General features: G+C 39.0%; 1 protein-coding gene across 3 annotated transcripts in view; it reads left to right on the top strand.

Annotated features, from left to right (window-relative positions):
* The window catches only part of NFAT5 (nuclear factor of activated T-cells 5), a 103,174-nt gene that overhangs the window by 62,403 nt on the left and 18,417 nt on the right, over positions 1-22,354 (top strand). For all 3 annotated transcript variants that reach the window (XM_019536085.1, XM_019536083.1, XM_019536084.1), the window contains 6 exons: positions 4,482-4,672; positions 9,008-9,180; positions 11,992-12,126; positions 12,332-12,384; positions 14,921-15,053; positions 15,638-15,715. In XM_019536085.1, coding sequence (XP_019391630.1) covers positions 4,482-4,672; positions 9,008-9,180; positions 11,992-12,126; positions 12,332-12,384; positions 14,921-15,053; positions 15,638-15,715 — 763 coding nt within the window. The remainder of the gene's footprint in view (positions 1-4,481; positions 4,673-9,007; positions 9,181-11,991; positions 12,127-12,331; positions 12,385-14,920; positions 15,054-15,637; positions 15,716-22,354) is intronic.

The raw sequence follows: 22,354 nt of genomic DNA on the forward strand, positions 1-22,354 counted from the left end.
ATCTGACTAAACAAGACTGGAAAAAAGTTTTCAATTCAGATCTAAAAGTTCCATGAGTAAATGTATTCTATATTCAGGGAGCTTTCTAAAATGTCCCTGTTTCCCATGGGTACTACTGTTTTTGTTTTTTTATTTGGATACCACAAAAACTCATGCTGTAGCACAGGAACGTCTTTATTGCTCAATGAAGATGTGCCGAATATATTTTAGAAAGGCATCAGGAATGGAGAGATCAGTACAATTAGCTTTTATCATCTAAATGAATGCACAGAGTGCTGTTTGTGAAGAAGTTTGTCAGGAAGCAGGCAAATTGTACTGTATGTATGTACTGATGTCTAATTAAATATACTGAAAAATCTGTCAAAATTACCAATACAGTCTGTTTGAGTAGTACTGCAGGCAGATAGTTTGAAGATGAGTTTTTTTCTGAACTTGAAAACTTAGGAAGTTGTGACTGGATTTTGGCTCTGGGATAGAATTATACCTGAAGAATCTGGTGAACTAACTTCTCTACCAAGGACTACAACTTGGAATGAATTTTTGATCCAGCTTAACACACACACAAGTCCTTCTTTTCTTAATGGAAACTCTTTCAGTATTTCCAGAACATTTGATCTTAGTAGGCCTGTCTCTAAACCAAGCCTCCAACTAAATTACCATTAAACATAAGGTTAAAAAAAAATGAGAATTCAGTCACTTCATGCATGGAACTGTTAGTAGGTATTTTCCCAAATATATAAAATTCTTCTGACCTAATCCATTAACCTTTCTGAAAACATTTTTCGTTGGTGTCATGTATTGGAGAGTCCTCTACATTGCTTTTGTAAAGTGTGTTTGCTAATTAATATGAAGTTATCTTGGACTGTGATATTACTGTTTGTTAGGATTTACTGAAGTAGCTCTAATAGGATGAGGATTAGTATGTGCAGTGTAAAGATCAGTGTGTCACGATGAATGCGAGTCAGGCATGCGAACAACATGACCTGTCCAGCGAAGTTGGTTTTGGATGATCGTGGTCCCAATGCTGTTGGAATTTGCTTCAGCTAAGACACTGATGTTTGTGCATCTATCCTCCCAGCTTATCTGAAGGATCTTGTGAAGGCACTGTTGGTGGTACTTTTCCAAGTTCTTGAAATCTCTTCTGTATGTGGTCCAAGTTTCCAAGCCATACAGCAGAGTTGGAATGACAGTGGCTCAATAAACCAACAGCTTCATTTCAGCAAGGATGTCATGATTTAAGACTACTCTTACTCAAATGTCCAAAGGCTGTGCTCACACATTTCAAGCGGTGTTGTATTTCCATGTCGATGTCTGCCGTTGATAAAAGATGGCTTGCAAGATTGGCAAAGTGATCCATGTTCTCCAGCAATTCTCCTTTGATTTGAATGGAGGGCAGGGGGGAAGGGTTGTTTCTCCATTTGGAGCATGTTGGTAAAGGAGTTGCGTTTTCCTGATGTTTAGAATTAGGCCATTACTCTCGTAGACTTCCAAGAATACATAAAGAATGGTTTGGAGGTCTGTTTCAGATTGAGCAATGACAGCATTGTCATCCGCATGCTGGAGCTCCATTATGGATGTTGTCGTGGTCTTCATTTTGGACTTGAGTCTGAGGTTGAAGTGTCTTCCGTCCGTCCTATACACGATTTCAATTCCAGGTGGGAGCTTTCTGTCAACAGGTGCGTTATGGTGAAGATGAAGCTGGAAGACAAAGTTGAAGTGATGATGCAACCTTGCTTCACTCATTTTCACCTCAAATGATTCTGTTTAATTGCCATTGCTGAGGACCCTTGCTGACACGTTGTCGTGGAGATGTCTCGGAACACCGAACTTGCTTGGGCAGCCAGTTTTGGACAGGATTTTCCACAGGGCTTCACACTTTACAGAATTGAAAGCTTTAGAGAGGTTGATGAAGGCCAAATAGAAAGGTCAGTTTTGCTCATGACACTTCTCCTGCCTTTGAGATGCTGTAAAGATCATGTCCAGAGTTCCTCGAGATGGTCTGAAGCCACTTTGAGATTCTGGAAGAATTTCTTCTGCAAGTGGGAGAAGGCGGTTAGTGAGAATATGGGTGATAACTTTCCCAGCACTGGCCAACAAAGAGATGCCTCGGTAGTTTCCGCAATCAGCTCTGTCCCCCTTCTTGAAGATGGTAACAATCAAGGCATCCCTTAGGTCGCCTGGAATTTCTTCCTTGTTCCAGATTTTAAGGATGAGGACATGAAGCTGACATGTAAGTTGTTCTCCTCCTCCTTTGAAAATCTCTTCAGGTATTCTGTCAACACTGGCTGCCTTGTTATTCTTCATTTTCCCGGTGGCACTCCTGATCTCTGCCAGGGTAGATGGCAAACCAAGGTCTTCTGTGATTGCTATTTGCGGAAAGTTCTTGATCTTATTTTCATTAACAGTTGAGTCATGATTCAGAAGGTCCTGGAAATGTTCTTTCTAGTGAGCATTGATTCTGTGTCTTTCAGGAGTGTTGTTCTATCCTCTGATCTTAGAGGATTAAGGCCTTGAGTGCTAGGGCCATAGACAGCTTTGGTAGCACTGAGGAAGCCACCAGTGTCACCGGATGTCAACAGAGTTGGATTTTTTTTTATTTCTGAATCCACCACTCGTTCTTCAGTTCTTGTGTTCTCTGCACCTCTGATTTTGTTGTTGGCATTCATTTTTCTTGATGGCAGAGTTGATGTCATTCTGCCAGAAATGGAAAGCTTTCCATTTCCTGTTGATGAGACCTGGAATTTCAGTGTCTTTTTTGTCAAACCAGTCTTGATGTTTCCTGGTCTTGTATCCTTCTGGTATTTTCACAGGATGAGAGAATACCTGTCTTGAGTCCCATCCAGTGCCCCTTGACTCCTTCAGGGTGCTCTGTTGGTAGTGTCTTGTTCAGGAGCTGCTGGAATTCTCTCTGCTTGAGTGGGTCCTTCAAGCACTCAATGTTTAACTTGCACCTTATCTGCTTCCTTTGCTTTCTTCGTTTAGGAGCATACCTAATGGACATGCAGGAATGCATGAGGTGGTAGTCAGTCCAGCAGTGATCAGCGCTAGTCATGACTCTCATAATCAGGACATCCTGGTGATTTTGCGAGTCTGAACAATCAATCATGTAGTCAATCAAATGCCGGTGTTTTGACTTAGGGTGCTTCCAGGATGTCTTGAACTTGTTTCTTTGACAGAACAGGGTATTTTGTGATGACAAGTCTGTGTTCTGTGCACTTCATCAGAAGAAGGACCCCATTAGCATTTGAATTTCTAATGCCTTCTTTTCCTATAGTACTATTCCAGAGTTTTGAGTCTCTTCCCACTCTGGCATTAAAATCTCCAAGAAGGCTGATCTTATCTTCCCTTGGGATATTTGAGAGGATGGTGTCAAGCTGTGAATAGAAGTTCTCACCCACAACTTTGCCACCATGGGTGACCCTACCGGGAACATGAAGCTCCCAGTGGCCTTGCTCTCAGGATCATTGGAACATACAAGCCTTTCCATAACTACAAGGTGGCAGTCTGCGGAGAGGATAGCAGGGGTGTCAAACTCATTTGGCCCTGTGGGCTGGATTAGGATCTCTGGGTGGTCTGTGAGCCAGAGTACATCTTGTTTTGAGCTTCTTCGTTTGGACAGATGGGGACAAATTGGAGAAAGTCCATAAAAAGGAAGAGCAATAAAAATTAAAGTCTAAAAAACGTGATGCATGAGGATAGGTTAGATGCATTGTGTTCGTTTAATTTGGGGAAAAAGAAAACTGAGGCAAGATTTGTTAATAACCTACATATGCAACAAAAATTTTTAAACAAGGTTTTACGAACAAGAGGGAAATCCGTTATTCTCAATATTGAGATGGGACAGTTTAAGTACAGTAATGGGTTTGAATTGCAAGAAGGGAGATTTAGGTTGGGGATCTATGAAGAATTTTCTAACTATGAGATGAGAGTACTTGAGCAGTAGAACAGACTCCCTAGAGAAGGTTGTGGAATCTACATCACTGGAATTTTTTTAGTACAGGTTAGATGCATTTGTCTGGATGGATTAAACAGGGATGATCCTGCTTGAACAGAGAGTTAGACTAAAGATCTCCTGTGCGGTCCCATCCAGCTGTGTGTTTCTGTGATTCGAAATGTTTCAAAACAGTTCTACCTTGCAAACTGAGAGCGGGCAGCATGCTATCACTAGAGGGCTTTTCTGATATGGGTAAAATACTTTAAATATGAATCATAACATTGATCACAATCCTGCTGTTGTGTAGTTTTTATTTTCCATGGAAGAATGTGGTACAAGAAGAACAGTCGATTCAAACTTCTGCTGTGTTTGTAAATTATAAAGTGATTCTCTTGCTTCCCCCCTCCCCAGAAAGTGTTTACTCTGTCACTTTTGTTGGCTGGCTGTCCAGTGCAACAGTCAGGTGCATGTTTTAAAGTGTCTTAATTTATAACTGAATACATCATAAGGTCAACTAATTATCTGCTTCCTGCTGTTTTGGTTCTAGCTGGAAGGTCACAATGAGTCAGTTGTGCTGCAAGTGTTTGTGGGGAATGACTCTGGTCGAGTGAAGCCACATGGGTTCTATCAGGCCTGTAGAGTAACCGGGCGAAACACAACACCCTGCAAAGAAGTAGACATAGAAGGTACTACAGTCATAGAGGTTGGCCTTGACCCTAGCAACAACATGACACTTGCGTAAGTACTACTTTTTAATACATTATTTTTAGGATAAAACAGTGACTGGTATTTGGGGGAGAGGTGGCACTTCAGAAAAAAAAAGTTTGAAAGTACCATTGATGTTATCTTAAATACTCATCTTTTTTATTTATACATGTATAGCAAGACTAATGATAGACTGACTAACTATATAGCCTGGCATTTACATTTTATGGAAAGAAACTGCTTTTTTGTTTCTTCACTGAATAATTTCCTACAAGAATTCATGAGAAGAGAAGCACTGTGGGGAGATTAAGATTTAAGCAAGTCTGTTCTCAGATAAGCTTTTTATTTTGTTCACCATCATTAACTTGGTTCCAGAAATTCTCTTCTTGAACTTGTTCATCAAACTGTATGAAAGCAGTTAAAAATATGAACAAACTTCAGGCACTTACGGCAAATTAAATTGGCCATCTTGGGTATGAAAACATTCACTTTTCAGATATATGTATCTAAATAATCCTGTACTGCCACTCAAGAGTCTAGAGATGTCTAAAAGTAAATATGTGAACTATTTGACAGATGCGTAAGATTCAGTTGCCCATTCTGTGTCTAAGTACTTTTTAGTGTGAGATTTGTGTCCTGAATTATGAACTAATGATCTGGGTATCTGACTAATATAATACAAACAAATAACAAGAAAAGAAAGATTAATATCTTTGGGCTCTACAATATTGTTCTCTAAAAGCTTTGGACCTGAAGAAGAATGCTTCTCATTTGAAAGCTTGTCTAACTTTATCCTAACTATAGTGTTAGTCCAGTAAAAGCTATCGCCACAAAAAATCCTTGCCTCTCATAATTCCTGGACTGTCATGGCTATAGCATCACTTGAACTCTACTAAAGCTTTGGGGCTTTTCAGAGACGTGCAGGAGGTGAATTGGAGGTGTCAAATGAGACATTTTAGAGATTGCTGTGGTTTCCACCGCAGGTTACTGCAACTGAAGTAAATCTCAGCATCATTGGTTTGAAGTCTTCAGTTTTCTTCCTGTCCTATTTTTTTCCCTTTCCCAGACTGGTAAACAGTTGTCATGTTGTATCAAGATTGGGATTCCAGGATAGAGTTCAGTCCTGGTGGTTATTTCTGCCTTTCAATTCCCCTTCAGGCTCCCACTTTCCAATAATTTTTGTTTCAATAAGTTGTTAAAATGGGAAGTAGCTCTTGTTAGAATTAGAGAAGATGGATCCTGATCTCAGAAACAATCTTGTCTTTATCCCGAAAGAGATTTTAAGAAGAGAAGCTGGTAGGAGAAAGTTGTCCCTATTTGGATTTAAACTTTCCCGTAGAGGATTCATTCAAGTTGTTGTCAATGCTTTTTCTTCCTGCTTCATTAAAATGCTCTTTTTCTCTTGACCTAAAGATTATATGCCTCCGAGAGACGTTTTTCTTGCCATTGGAAACATTAGTGTTCTTAAAATGGGTCAGGTTCATTATCAATGCTGGATTTTTGTAATGTTTTCTCACGCTAGCTAATAACTTTTCAAGACAGCCTGAGAAGACTGTATAACACACAAAGGCAGTGGCCAACTACTCATGGCATTATATGCAACTGTATCTTTAACTTTTTATTAAACACTGTGTTTGTACAGGGATCTTTACAGTATTTTATTAATTTAGGCTCTTTATCTAATCTATAAAAAATCCAGCTTCTTGATAACTGGTTGTACCTGCTCCTTGTCTTTCCATTTTTAATGAAGGCTCTTATGGCAAGAAAGATATTTCCTGTATTTTACATGTCATGTTATCCAGATGAGTGTCACCTTTCCTCTTGCCATTTCCTTTCTATAAATATTCACTAAAATAATGACTGTTTAGTCATTTATCTCCTTGCTAAGCACTTAATAGTGTAATCCTCGTTTCTTGTAACTATGGGTAAAAACTTTCAATGTTAACAAAAATTTTTTCCCTTTTTTTTTTTCCCAATACCCTTTTGTATTCTCCTCTCTACACCTAACCCCGCACCTCCCTCACTTCACTGCTATCTTAGTGGCTGGACTAGTATTGTGTGGCCATAAAAGAAGCCTTCACCTCCAGGTAGCTTGGTCTATAGAAGATACCTAACAAGCACATTGGCATCTCAAAGAAATGGATCTTCCATTTCATTCTGGCAGGCTCTCATTACGAAGTTCAGACAATAGCTTCCTATCTATTCTATTTTGGAAGACCAGTATTTCTGGGACTGATATAAAAATACTTCGTCTTTTACTGTTCCTATAGCAGTTTCTTGATCAAACTGCCTCACCTGCTTGCACTCTTCAGCTTGAATCATAGAAAAGTAGGGCTGAAAGGGACCTCAGGAGGTCATTTAGTCCAATTGCCTGCTCAAGGTGTAATCATTCTTACCTAAGCCATCCTAGACAAGTATTTTTCTAAGCCAGGGTAGTCAAACTTATCTAGTTCTGCAGGGCCAGGCATTTGGCAGCAGAACTGTTGATCACTGCAGCTTCAAGAGCTTAGCAGCTGCCATTCCTCTCACAGCTACATTTCTGACCCTACGGTTAGCCCCATGAGCCAGATGACACAGTACCAGGCTTCAGATCCAGCCTGTGGAGAGCCCCTTGGGCTGGATCTTTGACACCCAGTGGTTTAGCCTATTAAAAAAACCTCAGGGACAATCCTCGTATCACTACGAGGCAGAAAGCCTAGAACATCAAAAACTTCCTTTGACCTGCCACAGATGAGTCATTGTGGGCATCTCCTAGGCTTCCAACTGTTGCTCTTCCCAACGTATCCAGGCATTGCTAGTCCTACATCATCCATGACCAAAGCACGCTCAACTTCTGCTTCAAAATGAGATGGGATTTTTGATACAGATGAGGCCCCCATTTAAAAAAAAAAAAAGGAAGCAGTATTCTGTATGGTTCTTATTTGATTCAAAGAAAGTAAAGCAAGGTCTTTCAGACTTCTTCTCAGTAAGACAACTTTCTTTCTGTTGTTTGTACAGATTGCATCCTTTTCTACTAGGAGATGTTCTTGTCATCCAAAGAGAAGCCTCCCCAAACAGCATACAAGACCTATTATTTTAAATTAAATAATTTTGCTTACGGATGTTGTGTTAGCTAACAAAGTTATCTGCTTGGCTTTGGAATGTGGAATGTTTTTCTATAGTAAATGGTCCAAAATCTGCCTTCACAAACATTCATTTGGTAGCTACCCTCAGGTACTATAGTTAGTGTATATTATTATCTAGGTACTGAAAAGATGAGTGCTTTAGGAATATCTAAGAAAAATTGTTGTTTAAGGTTGTTAACCTCCATATACCATCCAACCAGATTTCAGGACTTTTTCTGAAACTTTAAGCCACATTTTGAGCATTGCTGATTTAAATGTTTCAGCTTTTATCTGAATCCAAATCTCTCTTCCCTACCCCCCTACCTCTTTTCTTCCTTGTCTCTTATGCATCTATAAGGTTTTATATAAAAGCATTAAATAGATCGTAGCAAAGTAGGACTGGAAGGGACCTCATAAGGTTTTCTAGTCCAGCCCCCATATTAATGGTCTGTAAGGTATTTTTTATTGTCAGGACAAAGCTCTAGGATTTTCATAATCACTACCATCTCTTTGTAGCAAATGAGGAAAAATGAGAGGTTTATACAGCATGTCATAAATTTTTTCTTGAGTGCTTGGTGGATGTATTGCACTGTGCTATTAGTCCTTGCCTGGGGCTGTATGAGTACTTCTACAAGTCATGGCTGCATCTGCCAGGTCCCAATACTATAAATAAACCATGTGGCTTTCATTCCACGGCTGTCTTGAGTGAGCCCAGAGTTTTGGTAAAGAGCCCAGAGCTACCATTCTGTGCTCCAGGACTTAGTGGGATGTGTGGAGGCAAACTGAGTGCTCAGTAGAGCTACCATGTAATAAACTTTAGTGCTCTAGTTTTCCCTTCCTTCATAGTTTCACATTTTTCTACGTTGCTTCAGCACATGATGCACAGAGCAGTCGGATGAGTTGAAGGTAAGGTGATATAAATCCCTTAGCGATGCGGTGGTGTAGGTTGCAGCCATGTTGGTCTAAGGACATAGGCAGACAAGGTTCTTTGGGTGAATCTGATATCTTTTATTTAATTTTGTTTAATAAAAGATATCAGATTCACCCAAAGAACCTTATCTGCTTTAGAGATGCAGTAGCACTCCTATTTCAGGGAGAGTTCAAAGTAATTCAGAATTTCAAGAATGAACTAGCAGCTTGGTTAACAAATCTAAGCAAATTTGTGGAGATGGTAAACCTCTGACCTCCAAACACTGGCAAACGTTCTAATTAACATTTTGGAAAACGATGTTGAATTATTAACTTCTATTTCATGCATTGCTAGGGTTGATTGTGTGGGAATCCTGAAGTTGAGGAATGCGGATGTTGAAGCTCGAATAGGACTTGCGGGTTCAAAGAAGAAAAGCACCCGTGCAAGACTGGTGTTCCGTGTTAACATCCCTCGGAAAGACGGCTCGACACTAACCCTGCAGACACCTTCCTCTCCCATTCTGTGCAGTAAGCATCAAAGTAAAAACTTGGAATAAAAAGGGTATTGGTTTTAATCGTGTCTCAGTTGCTATTACTGTGATCACCGTGTCTATAAACTGACTTAAGGCTTAGTTGATGCAGCTCTAATGTGTGTGCGACAGATCAGTCCCCCACACGTATGTCTTATTCACCCTGAAGCAGAGACTTCCTCGTTTGTTGTTTCTTTAAAAAGCAGGTGCTTTAAACATTTCTAAAAAATTCTTTTGCATTCTTGAATGCTTGGTTTATAATTAAGCCATGTGGTGCCTTTTAAAGGTCAGAAGTCTTTTTCCATGTTCCTCTGATTTGATCACAAAGTGAAGTGACTTTTCTGCCACAGGCACTTAACATCTTTGTCATACTGAGACTGCAGTTGTCGCCACCCAGCTTTCCTTAGCAGAAATAACTTATCTGAAGTGGGTGAATGCGAGCTTTGCAGAGTTACGACAGTTCATTAACTTGGAAAGAAATTTGATTCTGATTATGCAAAATTAAGTTTTCCAACTGATTCTTAAAATGTCCTGGTGACATTGAAAATAAGGGAGCTACCACCAGAGGTGGCAGCTACAGGACTGGGAAGGCCTCTCTCTTTCCTGCCTTCCAGCAGCAACAGAGCCCTAGACCTAGATGGAGAGTCTGAGCCTTCAAGTTTTTTACCTTTTTCTTTTAATCTCCTCTTTGTTTAGCTTCTTATTGGCTTGTCAAATTTAAGGTCAAAGTGTAACATGGAAAAAATGCTTCTACCCTGAATCTCACCTCCAGTCACCTGTATTTGAGATATATATTTTTTTTAATTGAAAAGGGGAAATAATTATCCATCAGAGTATAGTGACAGACTGATACTGACTTCTAATTGTTAGGAATTCTTGTAATTTATTCAAGGAAAAAGATGAAGGGATATCTCTAATGCTGATGGCAGTCTTCTGAACTGAAGAAAGGGATTAACAGAAGGGAATTACCCAAGGTTGGGAACAGGAAGTGGAAGTTGGAGGTGGTAGTGGAAGTTGGGAGATCCCAGCTAGAGGAGTGATTTTTTTTTTTTTTTATTTTATTTGATTTTTTTTTTGGGTGGGGAGCACCCAGATAGAGCCCCCAGGCCATGAATTAACCACTTGCAGACCACATACAGTCTGTGGGCTACCAGCTGGGCAGCCCTGACCTAGTTGATAATCAAAGTGTTTTGCTGGTAAATTTTAGGTTCTGAGTCTGAAGTAATATTTGCAGTCTGGTGTGTCCCAGCTGGAAGATTGCTACTATTGACCATGATAGTAAGAGATAGTTGAAGAAATCTTCCATTTGTTGAGAAACAGAATTTCATATGAATTTTTCAAAAGTGGAAATTAAAGCCAAATGGTACTACTTTTAAAATTTGCTTTTAGCTCTCTGTGTATCAGGGAGTGGAATCTTTAGGTTTCTTCAGTAATTATCCAAAATCTTAACATTTTTCACATAATAATTTAGATTTATTTTTGTTATTTTTTCAATTGAGACGATAGAATTTTTTATTTAAAAGATAACATTCTATTCTTCCAGCATCCTAGAAATAAATTGCAGGAAAGGTAAAATTTAATATATGCACTTAACCATTGAAAATAAATGTTGGTTTCTGAGATGCAGAAAATTACAGGCCCATATGCTATAACACGCCACCTCCATGCTGATTCACAGGGGAGATTAATTGTTTTAGCTCACAGCTCAGAGCAGTGGCTCTCTGGCTCAAGCTGTAGCAGCTTATACCTTTTTAGTTCTGGAGGTTCTGCTTTTAGTTCCTGATATGTCAGTGAAGCCTGTCGCACAATAAAAGGAGAAGTGCTGTGGAAATGACTAGTTTGAAATGTATGTTTTCAGAAGCACAGAACTGAATAAGCTGCTTCATTTAGATCTTTATGGGCTTAAATATACTATTTTATGATGTTCCTATAGGTGTGTATGTTTCTTATGCATCTGTTTGCATGTAGAAAAGAGAAGGATCAGGAGGATTTGGTTTGCTGACTCCAATTTCCTCCAGTGCATTTTTAATGGAAACTGCCTTAGTTGGTTCAGACAGTGCGAGAAGAGTCGATTCCTACAGAACATAAAGATGATCACCTACAGCTTCAGTTTGGTTTCTACAACTGAGTAAATTCCATGCTTCTATATTAGTGGATCATCTAGAGGACTTTAAGACAGAAATAAGAGCCAGTAAAGTAATTTTTCTCTTAGAAAAAACATTGCAACTACTGTAATTCTATAACCACTAGGATTCCTGTGGGTGTCTGTTTTTAAGTTTAATTTGTACATTTGAGGCATTTTATGTAATCATTTTCCGTGCATCCACACAAAAAGGTATTTATAAAAATTCAGAATGTACTGGGCCTTTGGAATTAATTAAAAAGAAACTTGTTTGTTGATTAAAAAGAAGCTATTGTTGTCCCTCTTACTACAAAGCTGGTGGGCTGCTTCAAGAAACTTCAGTTGCAACCATTTCAACTCTTCCTTGTTTGACTTTGCCATTATTTACACACAGATTCACAAATTTCCATCATAAGGAGTTTTGCACTTACCTCTTCAATAAGAGAAGTGATGCACCTAATTTTTGTCAAACTCAGATGCACATTGCTCAGACTTCACAGACTTGATAATTTTGCCATGTTTAATGTGAAAAATTGAAACTACTGGTCCCTAAGTTTTATACTAAAGACAGAAGATTTGTGGGGGAGGTATCTTATTCTTCAGCTTGTAATTCTGTAAGGGAAAGATCTTTTGTTAAGCAGCTTTAGGAGTTCTTTCTGTTTCAAACTGCTTGTCTCTCCAATGTAGCTCAGCCAGCAGGCATTCCAGAGATCCTAAAGAAAAGTCTGCACAGCTGTTCAGTAAAGGGAGAAGAGGAAGTCTTTCTGATTGGCAAGAACTTTCTGAAGGGAACAAAAGTAATCTTCCAAGAGAATATTTCTGGTCAGTATGAAAGCAACAATGGCTTGGGCTGAGGAAAGGAAGAATCTGTTTGGGTTTTATATTCCACTGGTTGTTTTTTGCTGGATTTATTGAGAGCTTATGAAGTAACTGATACTATGGGAGCTATGTCAGGGACAACAAAATAGAATTTTAGTTTGTAGAGACGTGCAATAAAATTGGCTTTTTTGGTCTTTTTAAAACTCAGATGAAAACTCTTGGAAAGCAGAAGCTGAAATAGACATGGAATTATTTCATCAGGTATTTATGATTTTACTGTTCAGTATTTGCATATAAATGTGTAGAAACTCTTCTCATGTCATTCCCCAAGACAGACTTGGGTTCTATGTGTGCTATCATTGTTTGTGAGCAAGGAACAAGAATACAAAAATGTAGAGGACGGGATTAAGGAAATTGAATCAGGATTACTATACTGCACTGCACTGCAGGGATGCTAGGTGTGTGGTAATTCTTATTGTTAAGGTTTAGAGAGATTTTATTTGAATGAAGCGTATTTTCCTAACTTGGAGGAAAAATAGAAAATACAATTTAAGCAAAAGTACTCTGCTTTTTATATGCTTCGTATATAATTTTCCATGCTTACTTTACTCATTAAAATTGTTCTGTGTTCAGACTTTGAAACTTAATGTTCCCTAACAGCTTTTTTGCACTTAATAGATTAGTAATTCAACCATGTAAGCATATCTGTCAGAACTAAGCATTTACCTATAGCTTTGGCAGCACGTAAGTAGTAAGGCGGCACACAGTCAATTCTGAGACTGAAAAAGAATGGACAAGAGGAACAGAGACATATCTAACTTAGTAGTTTTCCGTAGGCCTTTGTAATGTCTGTCTCTAAAGAGAGAGACCATACTAAGGAAGCCTCATGGTACAGAAAACCTGTTCTCTGATGGAACTGCTTCTCCATCTTGAACACCAAAAAAATGAAAACACACATTCTGTTCAGGATTGCTTTGTCCCAGTGATATTTGAGGCATACTGCACCCTTTTCCCAGGACAAAATAGTCTTCATTTGGTGCCCTCTCCTATTAGGGCTTTGTTTGTTTGTTTTTGATTATTTCAGTTTTTTAAACTTATGATTAGCTGTATGGTAAAGCACCTACCTTTTTAGATACCACTCAAATTAAACCCCTAGATATACCCATCCTCCATAAAATACTTTAGGATGAGAAGCTTTATAATGTGATTGTAAAGTTCACCCACCCTAGAATTAACTTTTTTGTTGCGCTGCCATAGCTGCAGGTTCTTCACTGGAAATAAATACCCCTGAATCAAACACCAGATTTAGCATCAGTTTGTTTAATCGTTCAGTGATAAAAATAAAAGGGGAGTTCTACTCATAAAGTGATTATTATTGTTATTGAACGTGAAATGATTTATCTTGCTGAATCCAGGTCAGCAATGACTACAGGAAAAAAAGCACGTATTTTTATTTGCAAAGTCAGCACCACAAACTTAACCAAGGATCCGAGGCCAGACTTTTTTTTCTTTCTTGTACATTTATTGCAAGTAATAAAAATTCTGCCTATCAAATTTAACTGATCCATTTTCCTTAGCAAAGGAAGATACAAAGATGCCCTCAAAAACATAAGTAGCTTAGCTCAGGTTTAACTCCTAGATACCACAGCAAGATGTAAAAACTTGCATAGAATGGAATGAGAACATGGTACACTACATTGCTGTGTAATAATTAGAATGCTGCCCTTGTTAGCTGTGCCAGGCTAGCAGGAATAGCTTGTACAGAAAAAGAACCTGTCTGTTTTCATACTTAAAAATAAGCAGAAAAATACAAGGAAGAGATGGGTCAAGTATAACGGGTGCAGCTATTCTACATATTTTTGAGAGTGGAGTTTCATTTCCATGCTGAATGATTGGTAAAACAAAAAAAAAAAGCGCTTTTCTGTAATCTAGTGAAAAATAAGTATCTAAACTTTTGCCCTTGGCACTTACCTAAGGAATTATCAATTTAGTACTAAGGGGGGAAAGTCATTGTATTTGCCATATGATTTGTAGCTATCTGAATTTCCCTTGTTTCAGATTACCTCTCCCAGCTATTTAGCTTGTAAGCTGAATCATTTCTGCTCACAGTACTGACGTGAACAATATCTGACAAATATAGTGTCTTTAAGGCAACTTCCTACAAACACAGTGGTAGAAACAGTTCCTTATTTCTAATGGCTGTATAAAATTGAGACACAAACATTAACTTGTAGACTGACCTTATTGCTGCTGCTGCTGAATGTGCTGTTCTACTATGTGGTGTTAGCTGAATCCTTACAATCCTGTAATTCTGTTTCTTGATTAGGCACATGTATTAACAATTGGAATACTTTTTTCTGTTGACAAATTATTTACAAGCAGGTTGGGATTTTCACACGTTTGCTAGCTATAATTGTTTGAATCTTTTGTGTAAATAAAAATTGCTGTTCTCAAATGCTAGCAAATTGAATTGGTAGGTTTTAATTTTAAGTGTTTTGGGAAGGTTTTGTAGGGAGAGAGGTATTGAATCATAGTTATAGTACAGTGTTGTATGTGTGTCTTTCCCATCCTATCCCTCTAGCTATGCTATATGTTGCAAATAAAGGCTTCCTAGATGGAACATTCCAGTAGCCTTTTCAGCTTGTTCACTTCTTTCAACAGGATCATAGCCATCACTGTCCCCAAGCTCCTTGTTTTCCTTTTAAATCCTTTTTCTTATGAAGTGGTTGAGTAGAAACTATCTTTTAAGATAGTGAAAGACTTTTTGACACACTTTCTCTTCCCTCTTGCAATTCAGAATCACCTTATTGTGAAGGTGCCACCATATCATGACCAGCACATAACCTCAGCTGTTTCTGTTGGGATATATGTGGTGACCAATGCTGGAAGATCACACGATGTGCAGCCGTTTACATACACTCCAGATACGTGTACGTACATTTAAAAAGCTAAGGGATGTATATTTTGTGGATTTTTCTGTCCTTATCCAGTACTTTGCCTATATAAGGGCAGTAGCCCAGATATCACTGGGGTCGCTCAGCCCTTTATGCCTTTTGTTCGTGTACAAGGGACACAGTTTGCAGACGTGACCCCCCCCAACAAGGCCAAAAGAATCTAAACTTGAGCGTGCTGGGTACATGTACAGCAGTGCTAGGAGGTATAAGAACACCACATCTCGGAGAACTAAGGCTAATAACTCTCTCTCCCTGGGCACATCTACACATACATTAATACACCTTTTGTAATGTGCGTTAAATTTAGTACCTCAAATGTGAAGTACTAAATCAATGGTCATTAGGCTGCACTAATACACAGTATTTGCATGCTTTTTTAGTGATGCTTAATGAGCATTAGACTCTTACTGTGCATTAACATAATGTCATGGTTTTTTACACGATGCTTTAATGCACAGTAAAATAGTCTACTGCACTTTAAAATGCATGTGTAGATGCATGCTCTGTATGAGAGTATTTTCAGCATATTAGAAATTCAGCACTATTTTTTGCCCCAACAGCTGGTACTCTGAATGTCATTGTGAAGAAGGAAATCTCCAGCCCAGCACAACCTTGCTCTTTTGAAGAGGCCATAAAAGGTACTAAATTGATCCTTATAGATACTGTTTGAGTGAGCTATAATTTCCTCCATTATTTTTGTTCCAATTGTGCACTGAAAGAGTTAGGTTCTGTGGAAATAAGGTTATGATCATGTACAGCATGCTTACAATTTTTATGTTTTCTTTTAATGTATTTTAATGTGGGATAGGACAGGATGAAAACAATGTACAGGGTTAAAAAAAATCCATCTGAATACTTTTTCTTTTTCATACCTTATGTTGCAATCTTCCATTAGAACATTTGTAAGGAAGAAAGATGAAAGAAAATGGAGTTTTACAATTTACACAAACCCAACATGCAAATTAGATTTAGGAAGTATAAGTATTAATATAAACAAACTAAGATATGAAGGAGTAAGAACTGCGTCTGCAAGCAGCCCTCAATTAATACACTAGATTTGGATATTGTCTCGAGACAGAACAATGTGATTGTGTTGGAGCAGAGCAGAGGCTGTTCTGTTGGTGCCCAGAAGTGATTTTATATTAGTGGTTTTGCTAAGAAGAGTATGGCTCCTTATTAAATCTAATATTTATTCTCTACTCATTCCATTGTGTGTAGGTTCTGTAATGGCTCTGCGTAAGCATGATGTTTGCCTCATTGTCTTCCTGGTATGCAAGTTTAGATTGGTCTAAATTTATAGTGTGAAATTTATTTAGACTTTTCCTGTTAGAGTAAGGTAAAAGAGGGAGACCTTTCTTTATTCATTTGTTAAAACTATTTTAGCATGCCAAGGTTAATGGAAATTTCCATAACGTGCTCTGGTGAAGGCAATTTGAAAGGAGAACAGATTAAACAATGTGATCACAAGTTTGATAGGGATCCATAGCTTCAGGTTAAAATCATGAAGTAGGTATTTAAAGTTAATTGTCTTCATATTTCAGCTGTGGCAGTTGGTTTATCTAGAAGTCAAATGTACTCTTAAGAATAGTCAAGAGCAGTAATACAAGATATAATGGGCTGAAACTTGAAGTAAATATTTAGGGAAAATCTCTGAAGAATTTTTTTGAACCAGAGGATGATGAATAATGTCAGTGTGCATCAAGATCGAAAGTGTTGGAAACAGGGGTTGATACACTGCATCAGACATCTCTTGCGATCTCCACCAGTGACCAGCATGAGTACAGAAGAAGGCAGTACCATCTCACTACAGAGAGGGATGAGATAATGTGTCTCTGGTATTAGGTCCGATCCTTGTCTCTGACTTCTGGATTAAGACCTGAAGCATGAGGCTTAATATCAGAAAACTGTGCAAGGAATGTTAATTGAATCTTTCTTTTCTTCTGTATTTTTCTGCTTGTCAGTTCTTTGAGTTCTTGTCGCTGTTCCATTGGGGGTTGTTCATGCACCCCATGCGCCTGAGACCAGAGAATGTAGCAGCCCACATGGTCTGCATGTGTGCCCAAGCTACACTGGATACACTGATATCCAGTGATATTGATATAAGCTGTTAATGCGAACATTGTTAGATCTGCCTCCTCCTATAGTGATAGCTCATGTTCCAGTCTGTGCAAGTGTAATAATAACACTGTTGGGACTTTCAGCTGTTTCAGTAAGAGTTAAAGTTACAGCAATTTAGTTACTTCATGCCTACAGAAATCTGTGGACCTAAGAGTTGCATCTTAACCATGGATATGGGCTTCCCCGAAGCAGCTCTCCTTCCTCTCTTAAAGCAGCTACAAATTGTGTTTGTCCATAGCCTAAGGAGCTTATCTTAAGCTCTCCCCCACACTGCTTTTGTAGTGAGTTGTTTATTATTATTATTAGCATCCAGGTTTTAGGGACTACGTGCACTGTGAGTTTCTTTCCAGTTAACTAGTACTATGAGACCGGTTTGTACTGCTTAAGGAAAATGTACTTCTCTCTCAAATGTAATTTAAGTGTCATTTTCCCAGAGGACTAAGATGTTGTAAAATAGGCTTAAGAATCCTTATGTAGTTAACGGATTTTAGTCCTACAGATGTAGTCTACCAGGGGCCCAGGAAGTGAGTGTCCTTTTAGTCTACTTAGATCAGTTCAGTCCAGGATTCCTTTCCTTAAGCATTTGGCAAAGGAGTCTCTTCCAGAGGAGAATGCTGGGGAGAGAGTCTAAGCTGCTTTATAATGAAGGGAAGAAAAAATACCTTTAAAACCATCTTTCAAAATGAGGTCAAGATTTCAGTCCCAGTTCAAATCTGATGAGAGTCTATGTTTCATAGTTTCTAGGGTCGGAAGGGACCTGAGTAGATCATCTAGTCCAACCCCCTGCCATGGCAGGAAAGAGTACTGGGGTCAAATCACCCCAGCAAGGTGTTCATCCAGCCTCCTCTTAAAGACCCCCAAACATGTTTTTGCATGTTTATGCTTAAAGCTCCTAAAATGCATGATGCTGCTTCAGTGCCTAGAATCTAAGGGCCATATGCTGGAGCTATTGGTATGGGACACCTTTTGCTACTCTTCAGTCAGGCGGTACTGAATAATTGAATCAGTCTACGGCCAAGCACAGCTGCCATATTCAGCAAATGCTTCATCACTGGTAATACGTAATGAAGATGCTACTTCCATTGTCCTATCTGCAGCACTGACCTGATACAATTTGACAGACTTTGAGGAGTTTTAGCCAACTTGAATCCTCATTGCTGTTGGGGAATCTGTTATGTGAAGCTATGCTATAATCAGTCCTATATTTCTCTTCAGTATTGTCCGCTAGCCAGCGGAGTGCCATCATGCCCAATTATCCTTAAGTCTTCCCTTAGATTCAGAGGTGTTTTATTCTTTCTCTGGTTCACAAGGTAGCAGAATATAGTATCTCTTGTTTAGTCTAGTAAAGTTAGTCAAGATGAGATATCCAGAGTATCTCAGCGTTCCAGATATAAGGATTAATGGTCCCCAAGTTTTAGTGTAGTTTTTAACATTGGATCACTTTCCAGTTGCATGTATAATAAGAAGTGGCCATACTGGGACCCTTAGGGAAGGCTCAGAGAGAAAATATATCTCAAAGATTTTTAAATTTTGCAAAAATTAATGAAGAGGATACAAAGGCACTAAAAGCTCCACTGAGAGGTTCACTAAACTCTTCCCAAATTACTGGGCATACATCATAGTTGTATTAATGAAGTGCTCCTGAGAGCCTACAGGGATGGTGTAGTATATACTCCTACCACCACTTCCAGGAAAACTGAACAATACTGTCTGATTCCATGGGGAGGGAGAGGGGAGGGAAATGTATTTTCTTGCCCTTGTCTTGGATTCCCTTATTGTCATAGTGGCTAGGTAAGGGAATAGACAGTGTCAGTCACAGACGGTGCTTTTTGATAAAGATGCTAAATGACTGGACCATCTAGGATGAAAAATTAGAGTGGGTGTATACGTTTTGATCACAAGATACCAAACATTCATGACAGAATACAATTTTATTAACTACAATAAATTAGATGTGTTGATGGCTTGCCCCAGGAAAGCAAGGAATAATTTACGGTAATTACAATTGAACAAATTTTTGATAAGTTTATCATTACAAACAACATTAGACACAGCAAACACTGTCTTGAAATCTAAGATGACTGCTATAGTAATAAAATGCTGTTTGGGGCCTAGGCATTTGCAGATTCCGAATAGAATTGCAGGTAATAGTGCGGGTGTTATCGTTTGAGGACAGCAGTCTTTTCAGCAAGGAGACAGAGGTGTCCTGCACGTTTAAGAGAGACTCAGGCCACACTTCATTCATGAGGATTTTGTATACCTGAAATGAAAAGAGGGTTTGGTAAAATTGCAGTCTTTCCAGAGATGAAAGACATGTTTTCCTTTCCCCTGCCTCTAGCGTTCCTATGACTAATTGCAAAACATCACAGGTTACAAATAAACATCCCTAATACTACCAACTATTTCATTCCCATTTTGGCAGGATCCCTGAAAACTCTAGACCAAATATTTCCTTGGATCTAGTGCTCCTTCCCAATATTTCCAGTCTATGTGGAGGACAGATAGGTAATGGAAACTTTCTACTGGACATACAGTTCAGTGTCACACAACACTGAACCCCAGCTCATTTTCAGAGATCCCTCTGGAGAGGCTTCTAAAATAAAAACCAAGTTTTATAATTAGGTGCAGTAGAAACTATACCTCTCCAACACAGAAGGAAAGGTTTTATTTTAGATACTGTTCCCCAAGAAAGGGAAGTAAAGTCCAGTTTTGTATCTCAGATGACTAACTGCATTTCTTCACTATTAGCATGCCCATTCTGAATCTCAGTAAAATACCTGTGCTAGATCATGGAAATTAGCTTGCAGCTATACACAGTGTCTGAGTCATTCCTATTCTGAACTAGTCTCAGTACACAATGATGCCTTTCAGCCTCTCAAAAGCACAAAAAGGGTATTTCTGTAAATGCCTTGACCTATTCATAGGAACCAAACACAGTAGTGCTTTTGTATCCAGAGGTTCAAGAATTGATAACTGCACACCTTCATATCTTCTGCATGAGTGCTCATGGTAAATGGAGATAAGTCCATTTTAACTGAGGCCGAGACTACAGAGTGGATTAAAGCAGAACTGAACTACAGGGCAGCAAAAGCTTGTAAATTAAACAGTTGGCTATACTGCCACAAGATGAGGAGGTGAATAGCTTAATAAAATGATGTTTATAAGACCACAAATCATGTTTCTGATAGCTAGTATGAAATATAAAGGGTACAAGTCAAACACTACTTGCTAATTATAATTTCTGTGTATAAAATGTAATTACGGTGGGGGCTTGAATTAGTCACCCCTGCTGCTGCAGTGGGGAAAGCAGTGGCAGTGGGGAAAGAAGCAGCAGTGAAGGGCAGGCGACTTGACCCTGCCTGTCTCCCTGCCACTTGCTTCCCCCCCCCCCGCCCGGGCGTCGTGCCTCCCCTCGCATCGGCCCCCCCTCCCCCCCCCCCCCGTGGTGACTGCATGTCCTCAGTACCTGCCTCCTGTTGCCCCCTGCCCCATTAACACTCACCCCCACCCCCAGTGTGCGCCTTCATGGTGACTGCTTTCCTGCCTCCTGTCTTCCCCTGCTGTTTGACCTCCTCCAGTGCCTGCCCCCTTGCTGCTTACCCAGTGTGGCAGTTCCAGCTCTGGCCCTGGCTAGGTAGCAGGCAGGGGTGGTGGCAGCTCCAGTCCTTGTACTTGAACCAAGACTAGATTTTTCTTTCCCCCATGTTGAATGGGGGGGGGGGAACTGCCCATCTTGGATTAAAGTCAATACAATATCTGGTTAGCCTTCATACAGAAGCACCCCACCCTGCAGGCTTACAAGGAACAGCTTAAAGAAACAACTGCAGATTTGCTTGTGTAGACTAGATCCTGGCAGTGTCACCCTGTGTTCAGGTGTTTATTACATTAATGCTTCTGTCCCTGCTAGACAAAAAAGGTGAAAAGTTCTAAACGTTGTGCGGTTGCTCTGTAGATGGGATGGCATTCGTCCTAGTGTGGGGATAGGTGGAAACTGAAGTTAATTCCATGTATAATGGCATCAGCATATTGTCGTCTTCTGCGGCTGTCAAGCGTTTTAGTCACTTGAAACGTTAATGCAGTATTTCAAAATCTTTTTTTCAGTGCCCAGTGTAAGATGCCTTGAAGAGACTTTCTTATAAATTTGAGGTTCATAACTCAGTTGTGTACAGTTCTATAATACGGGGAAAGTATATATGTGTAGTCGCATAGTGTGGGACTAGTTTAGAGAACTGCACTCTCATCTGGCGTTGTCTCAACAATACTTAATTTAATTCTGAAATCTCTACACACTAAGGAAATACCTGGACAGGACAATAACCATTCAAAAAGTATACAGTAACTACCAACTAAGCAAAGAGAAGTATTGCCTTTTTTATTATTTTAAAAACTGATTGTCATTTCATCTATTGGTCTTGATTTTTCCAACCAAATGTGTAAGTAAAAAAAAAATACCATTTATATTTGTTCACTGATATCTCTTTATTAATGTCTAATCCATATACTACTGACATCTTAAAGCTATCTTTGTATTGAAATTACAGTTATCTGCTGCTTCCTTAATCTATTAATTGTTCATTGTTTCTGATAAGCACACAAATTAAGGTTGAACGACAACACTGTATCTAAATCCTGCCTTAATAGTATAAAACCATCCTTATCAGAAATACTTGTCTTTAAATGAATGATATACACCAAATTAACAAAAACATGGAGCTATTTTGTGATGGATTTAATGTTTTGGAGCTCTGGTCTTATCCTAGCCATGTCTCCTGCCAGCAGTCCAACATGTCAAAACCTGTGGTTTAAGTATCTAGAAAAATGCCAAACCTGTAAGTGGACAAATGAGGGGAAGAGCTTATTTGGCTATTGATACTCTTTGTTCAACTCATGGCTGAGGATGTATTACTCAAGATACAAAATGTTCTTTCAGAAGAGATAGTCTGATCTTTTGTAGACTAAATGTACTAGGAGCATGGGTGAGGACCTGTGTAGGGCAGTTTGCAGAAAGCTGTTTACAACTAGTTATCAAGAGGTGTAGGTTACAAGCAAGGGAAATGTTTCATAACCTTGTTTTTGCTCTGGGATGAAGAAAAGATACAGCCCCTTAATAAAAAAAATCACTTCCATAAATGTTAAGGCTTTATAGGCTATTTCTTAGT

The sequence above is a fragment of the Crocodylus porosus genome, unplaced genomic scaffold, assembly GCF_001723895.1.
Source record: "Crocodylus porosus isolate Cpor-Errol unplaced genomic scaffold, CroPor_comp1, whole genome shotgun sequence".
Taxonomy (NCBI): Eukaryota; Metazoa; Chordata; order Crocodylia; family Crocodylidae; genus Crocodylus; species Crocodylus porosus.